Source organism: Gymnoscopelus microlampas (assembly GCF_963454915.1).
Source record: "Gymnoscopelus microlampas genome assembly, chromosome: 13".
Classification (NCBI taxonomy): domain Eukaryota; kingdom Metazoa; phylum Chordata; class Actinopteri; order Myctophiformes; family Myctophidae; genus Gymnoscopelus; species Gymnoscopelus microlampas.
In genome coordinates, this window is record NC_139950.1 from 14,076,523 (window position 1) to 14,098,055 (window position 21,533).

The 21,533-nt window shown below is 43.7% G+C and overlaps 1 protein-coding gene across 1 annotated transcript in view; it reads left to right on the forward strand.

The window, feature by feature from the left end:
- Positions 1 to 21,533, forward strand: part of LOC311059117 (adhesion G protein-coupled receptor E5-like) — a 36,937-nt gene that overhangs the window by 4,877 nt on the left and 10,527 nt on the right. The window contains exons 2-10 of the mRNA XM_084076768.1: positions 2,302 to 2,388; positions 4,176 to 4,373; positions 4,597 to 4,696; positions 6,260 to 6,342; positions 16,120 to 16,266; positions 17,292 to 17,399; positions 17,763 to 17,894; positions 19,148 to 19,279; positions 20,805 to 20,936. Coding sequence (XP_083932894.1) covers positions 2,302 to 2,388; positions 4,176 to 4,373; positions 4,597 to 4,696; positions 6,260 to 6,342; positions 16,120 to 16,266; positions 17,292 to 17,399; positions 17,763 to 17,894; positions 19,148 to 19,279; positions 20,805 to 20,936 — 1,119 coding nt within the window. The remainder of the gene's footprint in view (positions 1 to 2,301; positions 2,389 to 4,175; positions 4,374 to 4,596; positions 4,697 to 6,259; positions 6,343 to 16,119; positions 16,267 to 17,291; positions 17,400 to 17,762; positions 17,895 to 19,147; positions 19,280 to 20,804; positions 20,937 to 21,533) is intronic.

The following is a 21,533-nucleotide window of genomic DNA, read 5'->3' on the forward strand; positions in this document are numbered from 1 at the left end:
AAACTTTGGATGTGAATCTTAGCCAATCAGGATGGAATATGAAAAATCAAACAGATGTGTACCGATTTGCATGACATTTGGATGAAATTGGAAGGAGTAATAAAAAAAAATACATACGTTGGCCTCCTGGTGGCGCTATAAAAGGCAGATGTGTAAAATGCAGGGCAAAGGTTTTTCCTTGACGTCTAGGGCAGGGGTTTTCAACTGATTGTGAACCAGGGACCACCACCCTGATTACGAATCAACCTGGGGACCACTGTTGCGTTGGGTGAGATTAGAGCTAAGATAAGTGCTTTGCTAACACTTGCTACTGTATGCATGCATCCCATGATACACCCCACTGTTTCTCAACCAGTGGTCCATGGACTACACAGACATATGCAATTATAAGGCCACATTTCCTAATAATGATGACTCCATCAGGCAATCTGGTACACTTCCCCTTCTTGAGATTCTAATTCCCTTTTCTGTGGAATTTCTACAACATTGACATGTGATCATAGGTCACCAGGTCGATAATATGCACTGTTCCATGGAACAAGAAAAAAAAATATTGCAACATGGTCAGGGACCACATGCAATACCTTCAGGGACCACAAGTGGTCCACGGACCACCTGTTGAAAACCCCTGGTCTAGGGAGTGCGCATACAACGTTTTACACAGATCGGTGCAGTTATAGGTAAAAACACGAATCGGTCTGTTATAGCGCCACCATGAGGCTGATTTGAACATTTTCAAGTGGCATTTCTGCCTCGGCATAGTGGGCAAACTTTGGAAGCTATTTTTAGCCAATCAGGATGGAATATAAAAATCTGAAAGAACCGTGTTCTTTAATGACTATAGACATACTGTGTACTGATTTGCGTGATGTTTGGACAAAATCTGTAGGAGTAATGTCAAAACAATTTGCTAAATTTTGCAAAAAGCGGCCTCCTGGTGGTGCTATAACAGGCCAATCTGAAAAAATTGGGGCAGAGGTTCGGCTTTGGCATCCAGGGAGTGTGTGTGCAGTTTCGCAGCGGCCAGGCCAACATTGCCGGAGATTAGTATAAATTAGTATATAAGTATAATCATTTTTGTAAAAATGACAATTTGTGTTTGTAGATTGAAATACACATTTGTAAATCATGGAAACACATTTGTAAATCATGGAAACACATTTGTAAATCATGGAATATTTGTGCATCATGGTATTGGATTCAAATCTCTCCCCATAGCTACTGGGTGTTTCGGGTCTTGCAACAGACATCCTCCTCCAGGTGACCTGACCGGGGCTGATCAGACCCCGGCCAGTGTCCAAGTGGTATGCTACTGCCCCCACTGTCTCTTGGGGGTAGTTAGAGACAGTGCTAATTAGGGGGTTAGGGTTAGCCTGTGTGTGTGTGTGTGTGTGTGTGTGTGTGTGTGTGTGTGTGTGTGTGTGTGTGTGTGTGTGTGTGTGTGTGTGTGTGTGTGTGTGTGTGTGTGTGTGTGTGTGTGTGTGTGTGTCAAAAATAGTCTTACATTTCATTCTTGAATTAGCTTTTGAATTCACTTCGCAGTCTATTTCATTTGTGTTTCCAAGATGATTAACTCCCAGTGTAATGCATTTGTATTGTATTATTAATAGTATTATTAGAATGTGTTCAACAATGGGTCCGACAGCTGATTAACGCCCAGTGTAATGCATTTTTATTGTATTATTATTATTATTATTATTATTATTATTATTATTATTATTATTATTACAATTATTATTATTATTATTATTATTATTAGAATGTGTTCAACAACACAAAGAGAGTGGTCTAACTCAGTGTCTAACTCAGGGGTCCCTGGGGGTCCCCTCAGGGACCCCCAGGGGTCCCTGAGGGAGTTCCAGGGGGTTCCCTGCAAAATGACTTAATATAGCATTAAAATCAGTTTAACCACTTTAACCCTATTTTATATGTTGGCTATTTGAAAAGCAAGCTCTGCAAGCTCTAGATCTGAACGTTGCTCTATCTGAGCTTGTAGATCTACTATTCTCACTATTTTTTAGATAGGGCATAAGTGATTAATTAATAATGTAAGTTTGCTTGCCGGGGTTCCCTTCCTAGAAATGCAGTGGAGTCAAAAGTATAATATTTTCAAAAGTAATATATTTCCAGTCTAATGGGGAAAAAATACCAAAAGAAAAAAAGAAGAAGAGAGAGAAGGACAAAAAAACGAAATACTCAAGTACAGATACTAAAAAGAAAATTAAGTACAGTACTGAAGGAAATGTAATTTGTTACTGTTCACCTCAAATATTAGTAACAGAGTCTTGTCTTATTCCACAGGGTTACTGTATTTGCTGAATGTGAGATGCCAGAAGTGTGGACCTGGGTATATACAGAAAGGAAAAGGCAAAAATATTACATGTGTTGGTAATGATGACTTTGTGTTATTTTTCCATAGCTTTTTCCAGTCATTTGTTCTTGCTTATTTCTGTTGGTCAAAGTCTTTCAATCCTGCAGTTCCCAATGAGTCGAACTATAGTCGATTTAGGACCCTGAATACATATTTTCGCAATGTATCTCAAGACTTGAGGCCAAAAAAGAAATACTGTTCACAGATTTTCTCAAAAATATGTATTTGGTTGTTTTAAATTTGGAAATATTTGAGACAGAGAGGGTCACGATATGTCTCTGTCTGTCTGTCTGTCTGTATGCCTGTCTGTCTGTTTCTTTCTCTCTGTCTATCTGTCTGTTTACCTGATTTCTGGATAATTCCATCGTTGCAGATGCATGTGATGCAGTGGTTCTCAAACGTTTTTAATTTCAAGGACCTCCATAAAAGTACTCCGTGCTGCGTCTGTACTCGCCCAATAATTAATTCCTATGACTTGGAGTCAGATATTATCCTCTAGTTTCATATCCATTTGAAAACCTGTGTTTAGTAAAATATCTCCACTTTTCCACAAGATTACATAAATGTATGTATGTATGAGATGTATGAGAATACATTAAATGTATGTAAGATCACAGACATTCTAGGGCTAGGTCTTACATTGCTTCAGTCATCAAATTAATTTGGGTTTTAATGGATGAAATTGTACTCATCATTTTCCAATGCAAGCAAGCCCGATAAAAGTATCAAACTCTCAAAATTCACCAGAATATTAGAAATAACATCAATATGTTAATACAATATATATATATATATATATTATTTTTTTTCATTGAGAAGAAATGTAGACCCCCTAGCCGCTGCGCGGGGCTTTGTGTTTGTTGGTCTCTATAATATATAAAGCCATAATAGGAGATGTTCCCAATGGAGCTATGCCCAAATATGGAGTGTGTTGTCTGACCTCACTTGGGTCTCGTTGGGCGGTTATATAAAGCCATAATAGGAGATGTTCCCAATGGAGCTATGCCCAAATATGGAGTGTGTTGTCTGACCTCACTTGGGTTTCGTTGGGCGGTGGTCGGCGATGACGCTAAGGAACAACATGGCCGACTGTAATGTTGTGAGTTTGTGTTGGCCGCAATTAATTATGCTGCGAGGGGGCAGATGTGTGCTGAGCAGTATGAAGTGGCCTACAGACTGCGCGTAGTAATTCTGCACGTTGTGGCGTGTCTTGTTAGTGACATTGATATGTTGTTTTTGTGTTTAGTCCCACACAGTGGCAGTTTTTTTTGGGGGGTTTTGGGTTTAGAAATGTATATATAGATAGGTGTTGGGTAGGAGAACTGTACCTCTTGACAGTAGGGCTGTCAGTTTAAGCAGGAATTCTTGACAGTAGGGCTGCACATCATGCTGTTATCATATCATATGTGCTAATAAAGTAATAAATCAAAAAACAAATTTCGGATAGCATGAAATTTGCAAATAACATTGTTGAATATTGCGATGATGATATGACTCACAACAAATGTTGAAGTATACACTTTTAATGTCTTTCTACCTTTAGGTTGTTGCTGCTAACAGAGAACCGAGAAAATTAATAAGACTACTGTATGCACAACAAACTAAAACATGCTTATACCTGGATTGTTAAAATGCTTGTTGATTTTGCGATGCCGATACATTTTCGATATTTTGTGCATCCCTACTTGACAGAGCAGTAGAAATTTGCCCTACCAAGTGTGAGACCTGGGTTTGAATCCCGGGTCGGATGTGAAACTTAACGCATTGCCACTTCAACTTACAACGTATCGCTTTTCTTTCATAGCTCAAGACTGTCCAAAACCCCGAACTGGACCTGCAAACACAGTTTTGAGTAGCACCGACATCCTCAAACCGACGTTTCCAAATGGAACTACCGCTACCTGGGAATGTATGACGGGCTATGTAATCGAGGGGGGCAATCGGAAACAAACATGCAGGGCTGGAACCTGGACTCCTGCTATTGTGACACTTCTATGCGACAGTAAATATTTACACTTTTTGTCCTTAAACATTGACTGCTATTTGTAATAAAAAAGAAAGTTTAGTAATCATCCCAATCATCTCTCTTATCTTAGTTTGAAAACTCTGAAATGTATAAGGACTCTTAATCACAGCTTATCACCCAATGACACTTGCAACCATATATTCTATACTATATATAATATTTTCTCCTGGTAAGATTATTATTATTTTCTTTTTTTCAGAGAAAAGTTGTGGCTCAATTCCGGAACCGGATAATGGAAGAATAGATTTTCCTGATGGGAATCATTTTGGTGACAAGGTTGTGATAACCTGCAATATTGGGTTAGTAATCATTTGATGCTTCTATCAGTCTTGTTTCTGTTTCAGAAGTTCATGGTTGACAATCTAGGGTATATTTAAAATGACATTTTGCTCCATGGACTTTCACCCAATAGGCTTAGCAAGTAAATTTGATACCATTTTTTCTGATGATAAAATACTTTCATTATCTGCTGTACACACTACTTCCCCACACTGCAAAAACAGAGGGTGTTATTTTTAATTTACAAACTGACTGTGCTCTCAGCTTGCAAGCAGTTTTTCATGGTTGCCAAAGTAACTATTATTATTATTTAAAAACAAATAGGCTTAGTTTTATTAGATTTGTATTAGTTTTATTTTAATTGTAATAGGCTCTGCGCATATCTGTAGCATATCAGTACCCTTTTCTAGTTTGTTTTCCCATATTTTAGTTTGATTGGACCGTCAGCAGATTTGAACTGGAATCATGTAAGTATGTGTTTCCAGTTCAAATGAAGCTATGGGAAAAGAAACTAGAACATGTATTCCACCTTCTGAAAAAAACTGGGACTACAATTATGCAGAAAGCCTACTGTATATGAGGTATTTGTCAGGGGTGAGTTCAATTAATGAAAATGTTTTTTTCCCCACATTAAAGATTCAATGCGATAGCTGAACTTTTGGTCAAAATTAAGTTATTATGACACTTGGGTGGCGCAGTGGTAAAGTGCCGGTCTACCATGCAGAGTCTTGGGGTTCGAATCCACCGCGGTGCATCCGGCTTTGTCAAGTGTCTATACGAACACAATTGGTCTGTGTTCGGGGGAGGTAAGCCGGGTGGGGATGGTGATATTTGTCAGCAGGGAGTGTTTGGCGGAGGAGTAGGACAAAGGCTCTATGTCCTCCCGGTGGGGGCTCCTTGCTGGCTGGTGAGCCAGTATAATACAACATCAGTGACAACACACATTGCTATGTCGGGAGGAAGTAATTAACGACTAATGGGGGGAAAGTTATTATTCAGGTCATATCAAGGTCAAAGGTATCAGCCATCATGATTTTTGGGGAGAAACAATGACCTCATGAATACTTATGCATTATTGCTTAATATATACCTATAACCCATTGGCTGGCCAGTTGAAACACTTTAACCACAGGAACCCTAGTGTGCCTATTCTGAACATCTCATAACAGGCAAACATTCAGTGAAAAACATGAAAACAGCAGATCTACAAGCTCACTATGCATTGATGTGTTGTGAGCTCGTAGTTCTACTATTTTTGGCAAGAGATTTGGTGAGGGGGGGACAAGGAGGGTGACAATTATAGACCCCCGGGGAAACACGGTCAGCAAAGTATCTACAGTATAGAGATGGTGGTTAAAAACATTTTTATCAGTTTGACACTTTGCGTAGTTACTGCATTGTACGGCAGTATAATAACCTTGGGGTAGTTGGAAATAAATTGTCCCATCACAGTAGAATTGCACACACATTTTTTATAAATCCTGCTGGAATGTACAAATACCCTTCTCAGTGTTCATTTATACATTTCTAGAGTTCAATTAACACTCAGGAGTGTTTAATGTCTTTGTCCTGTTTCCCCCCAGTTACGATTTGTTACCGTCACGTAGTAATGAACAAAGTTGTGGAGCTGATGGGACCTGGATGGGCAGATTTGGAAGATGTGAAGGTTGGTAATCAAAATACACTTAAATAAGACCGTAAAGTAATTATGTCAGAGTTTCTCCATTCTGATGTTTTATTTTTTATTCTACAGGGGTTAAATGCATAAAGCCAGTTGACATTGAAAACGGCAGATACAGTCCAGCGAATGACGATTATGATTATGGAGCTCACAGTTACTCATAGATTGGCAATGTCTTTTTAGTCACACGAATTTGACGAGACTCCGGCCTGAAACAGCGTCCCGGGAGGTCACATGATCAGAAACGCCGTTGCACACAGCATAGTGTGAAAGGTGTACATACATGGAGCATATTTCTAATAGTTGGCTTTCATTGATTGATTGATTGATTGAGGAAAAGCTAGCCTAGCCTCGAAAGGGTCCATCGGGGGGGCGTGGCAGGAATTTGACGAGACTCCGCCCAGAAACAGCGTCCCGGGAGGTCACATGATCAGGAACGCTGTTTCCCATAGCATAGTGTGGGAGGTGTACACAGTGTACACGGAGCACATTTCTAATAGTTGGCTTTGATTGATCGATTGATTGATTGAGGCTAGCATGGCCTCGAAAGGGTCCAGGGGGGGGGGGGGGGGCAAATTTGACGTGACTGCGCCCACAATCAGCGTCCCTGTTGGCCGTCTAAGTGCATCTAGGAAGTTTCATAGGTTTTCGATGCTGGGAACTGGAATTATGGCTGTTCGAAGCCCAGCCAATAGGAACACAGAGGGGGCGGGGCTTAGTACATTTCAGCATGTCCCTGTTGGCCGTCTAAGTGTACCTAGGAAGTGTCATAGGTTTTCGACGCTGGGAATTGGAGTTATGGAGTTATGGCTGTTTAAAGCCCAGCCAATAGGAACACAGAGGGGGCAGGGCTTAATACATTTCAACCTGTCTCTGTTGGCAGTCTAAGAGTACCTAAGGAGTTTCGTAGGTTTTCAATGCTGGGAACTGGAGTTATGACTGTTTAACGAATTTGGCGAGAAGCAGCGTCCCGGGAGGTCACCTGATGTTAAACGCCATATCATAGCATAGTATGGGAGGTGTAGACAATGTACACGACCAGTGACAGCTAGCTGCAAGTTCCAATTTTAAATCAGATTTTACATTTATTTTTATGTGAGGGGACAAATACATATACAGGCATGCAAACAGCCCCGAGGTGAAAAAGGTGACAACATGTTGTTTTCTTTCGGGTCAGGTGTCACACAATTGCCCTATTTGGGTTCAAAAAGGTGACTGTAGCTGAAAAGTGACACTTTTGCATACCTGCATATACCTTTTTAATCACATGTTAAGGCCCAATACTGCAATAGCTGCATTATTTTAATAGTATACGTGAACAAAAATAAACGAAAACAACATTATTAGGGCGCAGCTACAGCGCAAACAGCTGAGTTTTACTTCATCAATTCATTCAATGGGCAGCCGGAACGGTCGTCCCAAAACACCCCGCCCCACGCACCTTTTGAGCGGGCCATCATTAATTCTGAATGAATACATGATGTCCATATAACCGCAGACAGAATGAACTCATTCCGAATAGAGATTCATAATCTGTTCCACTCACCTGTTTACATGGAACCTCAATAAAAGTATTCCTCGTTTACGTGACCCAAAGCATTCATTCGGAATATAACAAAAAAAAAAGGCATGGGTTTCCGAGGCTATTCGGAATATAACTTTTGACATGCGCAAAGTGATCCCCGCCTACACCCGGGCATGGACCAGGGGCCGCCCGGCTCCACTTCCCGGGGCAGAGCTTCCCCTGGTGGGCATGGGAGGAGGCAATAGCCCCCTTGTGCCTCCGCAGCGGAGGTTTGTCGGGCGCAGGCAGGCCGGGAAGCAACGCACCAACTCCTGTCAGGCAGCGTTGTATGCGGTGCGAGCCCGCGTTCCTTTGTTATCGCCGTTTTAATGCGAAAGTAGCAGACCTACAAGTTCAGACCAGTTTATTTTTTTGTATTGGTACCAGTAAGACACGGTAAAACTTACGCTAGCCAGCCTACTGTAATGTACAGATGTGAACCTAGTTAACATACTGCATTACAATAGAATTCTAATATACCGAGTTGGCGGACAACTGTGATTTTGGGACCACGAAGAATTAAAACATAAGAGACAGACTTGTGATTGGTGTCTTGGACAAAGAACTGTCGCAGAAATTGCAAATGATATCAGATTTAGACCTGGTGAAAGCGTGCAGGATGGCCAGGCAGTCGGAACAGATCAAAGGGCAGCTCAACGAGCAGCAGAGCGGAGCAGCAGCGTTGTGTGAAGTGACTCACACACAGCAGAAAAAAAAAACAGAGACCAGCACGATAGACCTCCCAGGCAGCAGGACACGGGAAACGCAGCACAATGGAGGTGGATGAGATGTGGCAAGCAGCATGGACAGAGGGATCTATGCACAGCGTGCGGAGTGCCGCAAATGCGGTAAGATGGGCCATTATGCTGTTGTGTGTCACACTCTTCAGGTCAGTGATGTGTTCACAGAGGACACTGATGAAGTAGAGACATTTTTCCTGGGTTCCATTACTGTGAATGACTCCAATACATCATGGCCAGTTACACTGCAGATTCAGGACTGTTATGTGGAGTTTAAAATTGACAGTGGTGCTGACACTAGCGTCATCTCTCAACACTAGGGTTGCCAACATCCAGAACTGGAGAAACGGGACACATGCACGCGCGCGATTTTTTTCGGGTTTCCCGCGGGTAAAGTCACTTTTTTTGTTACTTTATTTCGGTTTTAGAGTTAGGGTTAGGGTTGGGAACAGGCTGACATGCCACACAAACAATGATGCCGTTCCCACCGGAGAAAATCTCACACACACACACACACACAAGCACTCGTGCGAGCACTGTGCCTGCCCTGTCAACTGAGCGGTCCTAGCGCCCTTCGCATACAGCACACAAACACGCAGCCAGACACACTGCAGTGTGCGCAAACAGAAATATATTTTTTATTTTTCCCTTTGCACCGGAGTCCGGGACAAACAAAGTCCCGTACGGGACACGCCACTTTTGGCTCAAATACGGGGCGTCCCGGCTAATACGGGACTGTTGGCAACCCTAACACACCTATGAAAGTCTGAAAACAAAGCCACAGCTGGAATAGTCACAGGTGGTGTTGGATTGTCCAGGGGGCAGGCTGACAAACAAAGGCAAGTTCAAAACCTCCACATTCTATGAAGGGACTGAATATTGCTTTAACATAAATGTTGTTGAGGGGCCAGCAGTCAATAACCTACTTAGCAGAGGGGTGTCGGTGGCCATGGGCCTCATTCAAAGACTGCAGGAAGTGTCAAGTGTGCCCTGTGAGTCAAGTGTGCCCATCGATCCAGTGGGGCTCCTGAAAACAATCCCTGTGAAAATAAAACTACGAGATGGAGCCGTGTCAGTCTCTGTCAACACAGCTAGGCGGGTCTCTGTACCCCTACTCCCCAAAGTAAAGGAGGAGCTTCACAGAATGGTGCAATGTGGGGTTATTGAAGAGATAACAGAGCCAACTGAATGGTGTGCCCCAATGGTGCCCGTGCCTAGGAAGAATGGGCGTGTGAGAATTTGTGTGGGACTGAATCGCCTCAACAAGGCCGTACAGAGAGAGAAATACATCCTACCCACGCTGGATGACATACTACCTAAGTGTGTTCTCTCTGCTGGATGCCGCAACAGGGTTCTGGCAAATCCCTTTGCACAAAGATAGTGCCAAGCTCACAATTTTTCTCACACCGTTTGGAAGATATTTCTTCCATCGCCTTCCATTTGGCATCTCCCCTGAAATCTTCCAGAGGGAGATGAACAACATTCTCAAAGATCATGAAGGTACAGCAGCTTTCATGGACGACATAATAATCTACGGTGAGACTTCAGATAGACTTTGTCACTTGAAAAGACTCTGTAGTTGGTGCATAGATTGCAAAATGAGGCAGAATAACCCTCAGCATCTATGTGGGTAACCGGTAGTAACCGGTTACCCACGTGAGGGGCCCTCACATCTAGGCCCGATCCGAGGTTGGTCCAGACAAAGTCCAAAACTCATCATCGTCCCAAAACATTTCGACTGTCATCCCTTGATGGAGATTGACATCTTCTCTTTCTACCTGGCTGGCATTTGCGTGGCTCAAAGTCAACACATCATTACCATCGTACCACCACTCGTCATCGTCTCCAAACATTTCCTCTGTCATCCCTTCTAAATAGTCAATTTCCTCCTCGTGCTTTAGTGGTGTGTGTAACAGATTCACATCATCATCATCTTTATCCTTGCCCACATTGTATTGTTCAAGTTCTTCCCTATTTACTTGGCTGGTGTCTTCTTGGCTCAAAGTTAAGACACCATCGCTATTGCACCATCGTTTAAACTCCTCATCGTTCCTAAACATTTCCACTGTTATCCCTTCTAAATAGTAAATTTCCTTCTCGTTCTGTAATGGTGTTCCTACAATATTGACATCATCATCGTTTTTTCCTATGCCCACCTTGTATTGTTCCACTTCTCTGTCTACCTGGTTGGCGTTTTCGTGGCTCAAATTTAACACATCATTACCATCGTACCACCACTCGTCATCGTCTCGTAGCTGAGTAGCTAGGACATCAATCAGACCTGAATACTGGTAGGCCCTGTACTTGTCCTGCAATTCCCTACTTTTGTAGTACTTCATCCGGCCACTTTGCTGTACTGATCACAGAAGTATTCTTGTGAAAGCTTTCCTGATTTCAGTACAATGTTGAAGGAGGTGGTTCTCTGGTGTATATGGAATCTGAAGAACTCTTGAAGAGTAATTTTGTCAGTGGTTGAGTTTGCATTAACCTTCATGACGGGATTATCAAGGCTGAAGCCAGCATCTCCATGTGGTAATATCAAGGGATAGGCTGCTGGGTCATACTGTACATAGGGTGAAGTTCATGAATCTGTGTAGTCTCTCTGTGGTTAGGTGCATCAATTGTTGTTCTTTACAGTACAATGTCCCTATGCTCTATCTGATCTCCTGGTGCCACAATAACCACATCAGGGACATCAGGGTTAAGGTGACATTTCTTTGCCCCCTGTGAGCTTTTAGCTTTGAACACTATTTTGAGTTCCCGAATTGGGTTTGCATTGAAGATGTCAGCACCGTTTTGAAAGGACTTTACTAAACGATTGACTGTCTTAAACTCATCTTGAATCAAGGTCAATGTGTCTTTCATAATAAGTGTGTCTCCTTTTGCTTGATGAAGGCGGTTCTTGATTTCATTATCTTGATCAAAGACAAAGATTTGTGAGAATTTGGGCTTCTTTTTGCTGTCAGGAAAGATTGCAGATGGAGTAAGGTGGTACATCTGGCCACTCATCTTGAATGTCTTTGGTCCTTGTCCTTTGAACTCCACTATCTTACCAGTGATGTTCTTGGAGGCCATTGATACTAAACCATTATACTGCCTGATGTTGTCCATGAATTGCCTGGATTGGAGAGAGTCCCTGTCAAACAGAGATTGTAGTTTAGGAGGGGGGGGGCATGAATGGCTGGAGTTGGATCTTTCCATACTGGCAATGCTAGTCCATGCTCTTCTGAAGTTTCTGTCCTTTTTTGTGATCCTTTTACGCTTTACTCTCTTGCTTTTGCAGCGTGTTGCGTTTAGATGTTCTCCTGCACGAAGCAAACACTTGCGCTTGGCGTCTCGGGTCCGACGCCCCAGAGATAGTTTTCTTTTCCGTGGCATGGCTCTGTAAGAGATATCTATGAACCAGGGCGGCGACCTTTGCTGGCCTAGTCACTCTGCACACACGTCGCGCGAAGTCCGGCCCCTCTGGCCTCTCCTCTCGGCTCCTCTCCTCTCCTCTCCTCCCTCCCCACTTTGCTTTGCGGCCCTAACCTCTAGTCCCCACCTCCCGACCTACCAACCTCGGTCATGTGATAAAGAGGTCAGACTTCCTGTATCTGGTTGCTATGGCAACATGCCAGATCAGGCTGAGGGTCTGATAGGCAAATCAGACAATCAAGTCTGTGGCGGGTCTTAGAGATCAACTATTTGTGTGGGTTCGTATGGAGGTGTCCATGCTCTTCTGAAGTTTCTGTCCTTTTTTGTGGTCCTTTTACGCTTTACTCTCTTGCTTTTGCAGCGTGTTGCGTTTAGATGTTCTCGTGCACGAAGCAAACACTGGCGATTGGCGTCTCGGGTCTGATGGCCCAGAGATCATTTTCTTTTCTGTGGCATGGCTCTGTAAGAGATATTTATGAACCAGGACGGCAACCTTTGCTGGCCTAGTCACTCTGCACACACTCTGGCCTCTCCTCTCGGCTCCTCTCCTCTCCTCAGACTTCCTGTATCTGGTTGCTATGGCAACCTGCCAGATCAGGCTGAGGGTCTGATAGGCAAATCAGAGAATCAATCAAGCCGAGAGGCCTATCACTGATCGAGGTGAGGTAAGATGCCTTAAACATAGCCAGAGCTCTGATCAACAGTCTGTGGCGAGTCTTGGAGGCATGTGGAGTGATCCTGTGCTTGCGAATCCCGGACGAACTTTCGGAGCTTTTGTCAATTATAGTAGTAAGATACTATTGTTGCTATTTTGTTCTGCTACAGCTAAAAACAATTTTTAAAAAATACATGGAAATTGTTATTACAGAACTTTTTTTTTAAAAAAGAAGGAAATGTGAAAGACTTGTATTGTTGACAAAAGAAAAGAAAATGTTCGCTGTGGAAAGATTTAAGGAGTCTTGTTTAATGCCTTGTTACAGAAGTGTTTATTGATTTATTATTGTTGTGTACACAGTCACTTTATTTAATTATCTTATTTTCACTATAAAGGTGTGTTTTATTTTAGATCTGTCATTGTTATGTTTGTACCAGTATGCCCAGCTGAATCCATTTGGTGTTGCTGGGGCTGAGTTGGCCCGTGGACACACTCACTTCATAGGAACGTATCCTCCTGTGTACCAGCACTTGATAAAACGCAACCAAACTGTGATCTCTCGTCCTGCCTGGTGTCTACCAAACCTTACACCTACAACTTGTCACATTTCTCGTGTAGGCTACCTTAATTAAAAAATATGTTTTGATTATAAGTTCCCGTTTCATGTCATGGTCAGGTAAAGATTGTTCCTCCATCAAAGGCCTTGATCCTCGGAGCGTCCGTTCTCCTGGACAAGTCTGGGCTTAACCATTACATTATAAAAGCTTATTAAATTATGCTATTAATCATTAAAGCGCAGGAGCGATAAAAGATCTATTGGTAGTAAGTAAGAAACAAAAAGTTCTCCATCTGCTTTCCTGCAGTATTTTTATAATCAGTGTTTAAAGTCGGTACTATTTCTTACTAGGCGTAGTAATATATAGTGTGGTTGCCCTAACAGGGTTGAAGCAGTTGAGCCTTACATTTGTTTTTGCTTATTTCTGTTGGTCAAATACCTTACAACCTGAAGTTCCCAGTGAGTAAAACTATTGTCGATTTAGGACCCTGAATACATACAGTATTTACGGGGCCAGGCTTCCAGCATGGACCCGTTTTGTTATTGGCATTATTCCATTTCTTCTTCTTCTTCTGCCGTTTTTGCCAGTTCTGGCTGAACCGTGCAGTCGCTTTTTATGAAACTCGGCCATATGATAGATGGTCATGAAAAACGATCAAAAAATAAATCTCACAATCTTTCGTCAAAAGGTGGCGCTATAGCACTCAGTTGAAAATGCCAACTTTGAACAGGTACAACTCATGCCCTGTTTGACCTACAGCCATGAAACTTCGATGCACACATGCGTCTCCTCATGCCTAACAACTTTCACTGTTTGACTTTTGACCTCTGACCTTTAGATCTCCCACCATTTCGAATTATATGAAAAGAAGTAAAAAGCAGTTAAAACCTATCTCCTCCTGGGATTTTTGAGCAATCTGCACGAAACGTTTTACACGTGAACTTTGGACCTATGCCGACAAACGTTTGCAAAAGATTTTCCATAAGTGAAAAAATGAAGCTTTAATGAGCCAATGAATATTGCAGTTTTATGACAATTATTCATCTGCCCCTAACACATACATGCAGACTTACCATTCTTTGAAACTTTGCAGAAATGTAAAGGGCCATTCCAAATATCACTGAAACCAATCTTACTCCAATTGGTCAAACGGGGGCGCTATAGCATTTTTTTGAAAATGCAAACTTTAAACAGGCAAAAGTCATGCCTCGTTTGGCCGACAGCCATTAGACCTGCTTACACATGTGCCTTGAGTAATGAGGAACACATCTATCACGTTGACCAGTAAGCACCGCCCTTAGATTGTCCGCAATCTTGAGCAGTTTGAAAAACACTTAAACCCAGGATTTTTCAGCTATTTGCGTGAAACTGTATCATCGGTGTGATCTCTTTTTTCAGAGGTTTGTCTGTTGCTCCAATAGCTTCCCGCTTAAGTGTATGTCTCACAACCTCAAGGTCACAGGTTTAAAAGCCTCACTTGGTGCAGACTTCATCTAAGTTGCATTTCACACAACATGACTATCAATGAATACATCTGCAATTGTTAAAGATAACATGAAATACTTAATTGAGTGTTTTTTACATACTTCATTGTGAAAATAGCTGATCTACAATCTCACAACTTTTCAGATAACAATGAGAGTATGTTTTTTCAATGTATAACATACTTCATTGTGAAAATAGCCGATGTACAATCTGACAACTTTTAATGGTTTGTGAGCTTGTAGATCGGCTACTTTCACTAGTTTTGGTTCTGAGGAGATTTCTTCATTGGTAAATGGTTTGTGAACGAGTGATCTTAGTGTTAGTGAAACAGGAGCTTGGGTCATGACAGAAGGCAAGAGTTTGTGATCCTCAACAGACAACATCAACCTGGACAAAGCTATAGCACTATACGTAGTGTTGCAGCTACCTAAGAGTACCTCATACCGCATGGTTGCCGGTTCAAGCCTCACTTGATGCAGACTCATTTAAGTTGAATTGCAAAAAACATGACTCAATCTATTCCGTTTCCATGGCTCTCTCTCTTCAATCTATTCCGTTTCCATGTCTTTCTCTTCAATCTATTCCGTTTCCATGTCTGTCTCTCTCTCTGTCTCTTCAATCTATTCCGTTTCTATCTTCAATCTATTCCGTTTCCATGTCTCTCTCTCTCTCTCTCTCTCTCTCTCTCTCTCTCTCTCTCTCTCTCTCTCTCTCTCTCTCTCTCTCTCTCTCTCTCTCTCTCTCTCTCTCTCTCTCTCTCTCTCTCTCTCTCTCTCTCTCTCTGAGGGGCGGCCATAGCTGAGTGGTTAGTGAGCCTACCTAGGGAGCCAGAGGCTCTGGTTGCCCCAGGTACGATTCCAGGCCAGCGGGTAGCTAATGTGTCGATGAAATGAAATTCGTCCCTGAGCAAGACTCTTAACTGCTAATAGCTCACAGGCCCTCACTGGAAACAAGACCGCAAGGACTTTCTTGAACTGACCTGTTAAAGGAATTATCATTTCTCTTTCTCTCTCCTGGCCCCGTATTATCGCTGCTTGCAGCTATATTTTCACTTGATTTCATCTTGAGATGTTGGCCAACAAAATAGATATATTTCACAGATTTTCTTTTGGTAATTTTAGGGCGACAGAAGCAGGTAGACAGAGAGACAGACAGACAGACTGAGAGGGAGAGAGACAGAGAGTGAGACCAAGATTAGTCTTGTGGCTGATTGGACAGGTTATAAAATCTTTAGTCTGTGGCTAATGCATGTGGCAAGGTTAAAAATGCACCAACGTGTTGTGGCACGCAGGCCTTTCTTATATTCCTGTCTTTTGTTTCCTTCGTGTTTGTATGTAAATGTAGATGTAGATGAGTGTGAAGATCCTGGTACCTGTGGCAACCATTCACTGTGCTTCAACACAGACGGAAGCTATTACTGTCAATGCCAGAAAGGATTCAAGAACGTAGAAGGACATGTCAACTTCACCTCTGTCACTGGACGATGCATTGGTGTGTGTGTGTGTGTGTGTGTGTGTGTGTGTGTGTGTGTGTGTGTGTGTGTGTGTGTGTGTGTGTGTGTGTGTGTGTGTGTGTGTGTGTGTGTGTGTGTGTGTGTGTGGTTATCTCTATGTGGGTGTGATTATCTCTATGTGGGTGTGGTTATCTCTATGTGTGTGGTTATCTCTATGTGGGTGTGGTTGCATCTATGCGGGTGTGGTTATCTCTATGTGGGTGTGGTTATCTCTATGTGGGTGTGTTTTTCTCTATGTGGGTGTGGTTACCTCATTGTGGGTGTGGTTACCTCTACGCGTTTAGTGTCCAGCATTCACAACCGCACAGGAGAACGGACTCCTCGCAGAGAAGAAACTGATCTTGATGCGTCGGGGGATGCCATTCAGAGCTCTCGAGGCAAGTGCTTTCCTCACCTTAAGGTCCTTTTCTGTGAAGCCGACCCATGCGCCCAATTATTCTTATTAAGTCACTGACCTCCTTTAGCACAGTGCCTTCTGTTGTTATTAGGGGCGGATGTTCTTGGGGGATGTTATAGGTCATGAATCTCGGTTTTCTTTGCATTTAGCATGAGGCCAACCCTAGCACACTCTAACTCCACTCTGGTCAAGGTGTGGTTATCTATGTGGGTATGGTTACCTCTCTGCAGGAGTTGTTATCTCTATGCGGATGTGGTTACCTCTATGCAGGTGTGGTTACCTCTATGCAGGTGTTGTTATCGCTATGAGGGTGTTATCTCTATTTGGGTGTGGTTATCTCTATGCGGGTGTGGTTACCTCTATGCAGGTGTTGTCATCTCTATGTGGGTGTGGTTACCTTTATGTGGATGTGGTTATCTATGTGGGTGTGGTTACCTCTATGCTGGTGTTGTTATCTCTACATGGGTGTGGTTACCTCTATGTGGTTATCTCTATGTGGGTGTGGTTACAGCTTCCTCTTGTAGCCTGGGTGGATTTGGTTGCAAAGGAAAATCCATATTGAATTGACTTAATTGATTGAATTGAACATTTGAATTATTCTTTCAGGATTAATTCACAATTTCATTGTCCGTGCCTGTACTAACTTATTTGGTAGCGACGCTTGCACCTGTGAGTCAGGATACACAGGCTTGCTCACTCGCCGCGGCTGCGTAGGTGAGTTAAAAAAAGAACAAAAAATGGTTCTGCAATACACACACACACGCACGCACGCACGCACGCACGCACGCACGCACGCACGCACGCACGCACGCACGCACGCACACACACACACACACACACACACACACACACACACACACACACACACACACAAAGCATGCACCTGGTACAGTACATGATACATCCATGACACATCCATGTATATGGGAGTGAAGTCTAATTTGCAGTATGGTTTGCTGTGATAGAATATTACATTGTTGTTGAATATTGTCGGCACTGCACCTAAGAGGCACATAAAATATGTTCTCTGTCTCCAACCCCCACCACATTACCTCCACCCCTTCCTGCACCATCCAGATATAGATGAATGTCAGGAAGATGGAGACATTTGTGGCATGAAGGGGACTTGTGAAAACCGTGAAGGGAGCTACTGGTGCAATTGTTCAGCTGGGTACAGTAACTACGGCAACGAAAGGACCCCATGCTCAGGTGAGATCCATGACACGATTATGAATTGAAACACATAAACCCTAGTTTACTGGAGTCCCCCATGCAGGGCTCTATATTAGGTGCCCTCCTTTTTGTCCGGTGTGGCCGAGATGTTTTGCACCCTTTCCGTCTGTCCGTGTGTTTGTGTCTGTCCGTCCGTCCGTCCGTCCGTCCGTCCGTCCGTCCGTCCGTCCGTCCGTCCGTCCGTCCGAGCTGTGAACAGCTAATCTCCGGCACAGTTGGCCATATCAGCGTGAAACTTTTCACACACACTTCCTAGAGGCCAAGGAAAGGCCTCTGCCCTTCCTTTTTCACATTGGCCTTTTATAAGGCCACCAGGAGGCCAATTTTTGGCAACACATTTAGCGATATTACTCCAACAGATTTTGTCCAAAATCACGCGAGTCTGTACAAATGATCTCTAATAGTCATGTGATGAAGACGGATCTGTCCTTCATTCCACACGCTACGTCCTACCGTGGAAACTCCCCCCTGTCAGGTGATAAGAAGTAGCTTGCTAGCTCCTCATGCATTGAAGGTGGCATGAGCTCAGTTCTGGGCTCTACCTAGGCTGTGAGAGTAGCGCCCAGGATTACATAGGCAATTGGCACTGGATGAAAAAAAAATGTTTTTAAATCGTGGGATAAAAATGTAATAAAAAAAAGACGTATCTGTCCAATTTTTCATATTCCATCAACATTGCTTGCCCACAATAACCTACAGTTCCTGACCTGGCGGAGACCTATGCTCCAAAGAGCACTTTTTCTATTTCCCCTTTATGTCTACAAATATCTTCAGCGAACACATGCATTATGGCGTGTTGTGACAGCTTTTAGATCTGCTATTTCACCGAATGTTCACCCTAGAATGTAGTTAAATTCTCAACTCTTCTTTCCTTACACAAGTTTGAGTGTTTGCGGCTGGCCAGGGGGAGGCAGTATACTGACCAGTATTACTGCATGTTTTTGTGAGGGTACCTACAGGACACGGAGAGAACATGAAAACTCCACACAGAAAGGCCCTTTCGCCAACCCCACCTAGGGTATGGGCACTGATGACGCGGAGGAGAGAACACACCCCCAGCGCCCACAGCGTCCTCTGCGGGAATCTAACCCAGGACCTTCTAGCTGTGAGGCGACAGCCTTACCGACTGCGCCACCGTGGCCCCCTGATAGATCATAACTGAGTTGTTGTTGAATATGGCACCTAAGAGTCATGTCAAGTAAACCTCCACCTCCTCCTGTACCATCCAGATATAGATGAATGTCAGGAAGATGGAGGCATTTGTGGCATGAAGGGGACTTGTGAAAACCGTGAAGGGAGCTACTGGTGCAATTGTTCAGCTGGGTACAGTAACTACGGCAACGAAAGGACCCCATGCTCAGGTGAGATCCATGACACGATTATGAATAGAAACCCTTAAACCCTAGTTTACTGGAGTCCCCCATGCAGGGCTCTATACTAGGTGCCCTCCTTTTTGTCCGGCGTGGCAGAGATGTTTTGCACCCTTTCCGTCTGTCCGTGTGTTTGTGTCCGTCCGTCCGTCCGTCCGAGCTGTGAACAGCTAATCTCCGGCACAGTTGGCCGTATCAGCGTGAAACTTTTCACACACACTTCCTAGAGGCCAAGGAAAGGCCTCTGCCCTTCCTTTCTCACATTGGCCTTTTATAAGGCCACCAGGAGGCCAATTTTTGGCAACACATTTAGTGATATTACTCCAACAGATTTTGTCCAAACATCACACGAGTCTGTACAAATTATCTCTACTAGACCATACCGGGTCGACACATCCGTGGGGGGATATGCGCACATGATCTGGCAACCCGGGAGGAAGTTCGTCCCATAGCTGGGCAGCCCCGTAACCATGGCGACATTCTTTGACACAAAAGCGCTAATAAGAAGCTGAGATTTGATGAAATTGAAAAACGGGCTTCACAGTTAAGTTCAGATGGTAATGGTCAATGGCTGTGTGCAAAATCAGAGCAATTGGTCCAGCCACTGAGGAGAACCGGGTAGCTTCACGTACTCACCTACTCAAGACGGTTACTAGAATTATAGTAGGATAGTCATGTGATCAAGACGGATCTGTCCTTCATTCCACACGCTACGTCCTACCGTGGAAACTCCCCCCTGTCAGGTGATAAGAAGCATCTTGCTAGCTCCTCATGCATTGAAGGAGGCATGAGCTCAGTTCTGGGCTCTACCTAGGCTGGCAGAGGGAGAGTAGCGCCCAGGATTACATAGGCAATTGGCACTGGATGAAAAAATGTTTTTTTAAATCGAGGGATAAAAATGTAATAAAAAAAAGACGTATCTGTCCGATTTTTCATATTCCATCAACATTGCTTGCCCACAATAACCTACAGTACCTGACCAGGCAGAGACCTGTGCTCCAAAGAGCACTTTTTCTATTTCCCCTTTATGTCTACAAATATCTTCAGCGAACACATGCATTATGACGTGTTGTGACAGCTTTTAGATCTGCTATTTTCACCGAATGTTCACCCTAGAATGTAGTTAAATTCTCAACTCTTCTTTCCTTAAACAAGTTTGAGTGTTTGCGGCTGGCTAGGGGGAGGCAGTATACTGACCAGGATTACTGCATGTTTTTGTGAGGGTAACTACCCTAGAGGACACGGAGAGAACATGAAAACACACAGAAAGGCCCTTTCGCCAACCCCACCTAGGGTAATAGTAGGGTATGGGCACTGATGACGCGGAGGAGAGAACACACCCCCAGCGCCCACAGCGTCCCCTGCGGGAATCTAACCCAGGACCTTCTAGCTGTGAGGCGACAGCCTTACCGACTGCGCCACCGTGCCCCCCTGATAGATCATAGCTGAGTTGTTGTTGAATATGGCACCTAAGAGTCATGTCAAGTAAACCTCCACCTCCTCCTGTACCATCCAGATATAGATGAATGTCAGGAAGATGGAGACATTTGTGGCATGAAGGGGACTTGTGAAAACCGTGAAGGGAGCTACTGGTGCAATTGTTCAGCTGGGTACAGTAACTACGGCAACGAAAGGACCCCATGCTCAGGTGAGATCCATGACACGATTATGATTTGAAACACTTAAACCCTAGTTTACTGGAGTCCCCCATGCAGGGCTCTATACTAGGTGCCCTCCTTTTTGTCCGGCGTGGCCGAGATGTTTTGCACCCTTTCCGTCTGTCCGTGTGCTTGTGTCCGTCCGTCCGTCCGTCCGTCCGTCCGAGCTGTGAACAGCTAATCTCCGGCACAGTTGGCCATATCAGCGAAACTTTTCACACACACTTCCTAGAGGCCAAGGAAAGGCCTCTGCCCTTCCTTTCTCACATTGGCCTTTTATAAGGCCACCAACACATTTAGTGATATTACTCCAACAGATTTTGTCCAAACATCACGTGAGTCTGTACAAATGATCTCTATAGTCATGTGATCAAGACGGATCTGTCCTTCTTTCCACACGCTATGTCTTACCGTGAAAACTCCCCCCTGTCAGGTGATAAGAAGCGGCTGGCTAGCTCCTCATGCATTGAAGGATTCATGAGCTCAGTTCTGGGATCTACCTAGGCTGGTAGAGGGAGAGTAGCGCCCAGGATTACATAGGCAATTGGCACTGGGTGGAAAAAATGGTAAAAAATGTAATAAAAAAA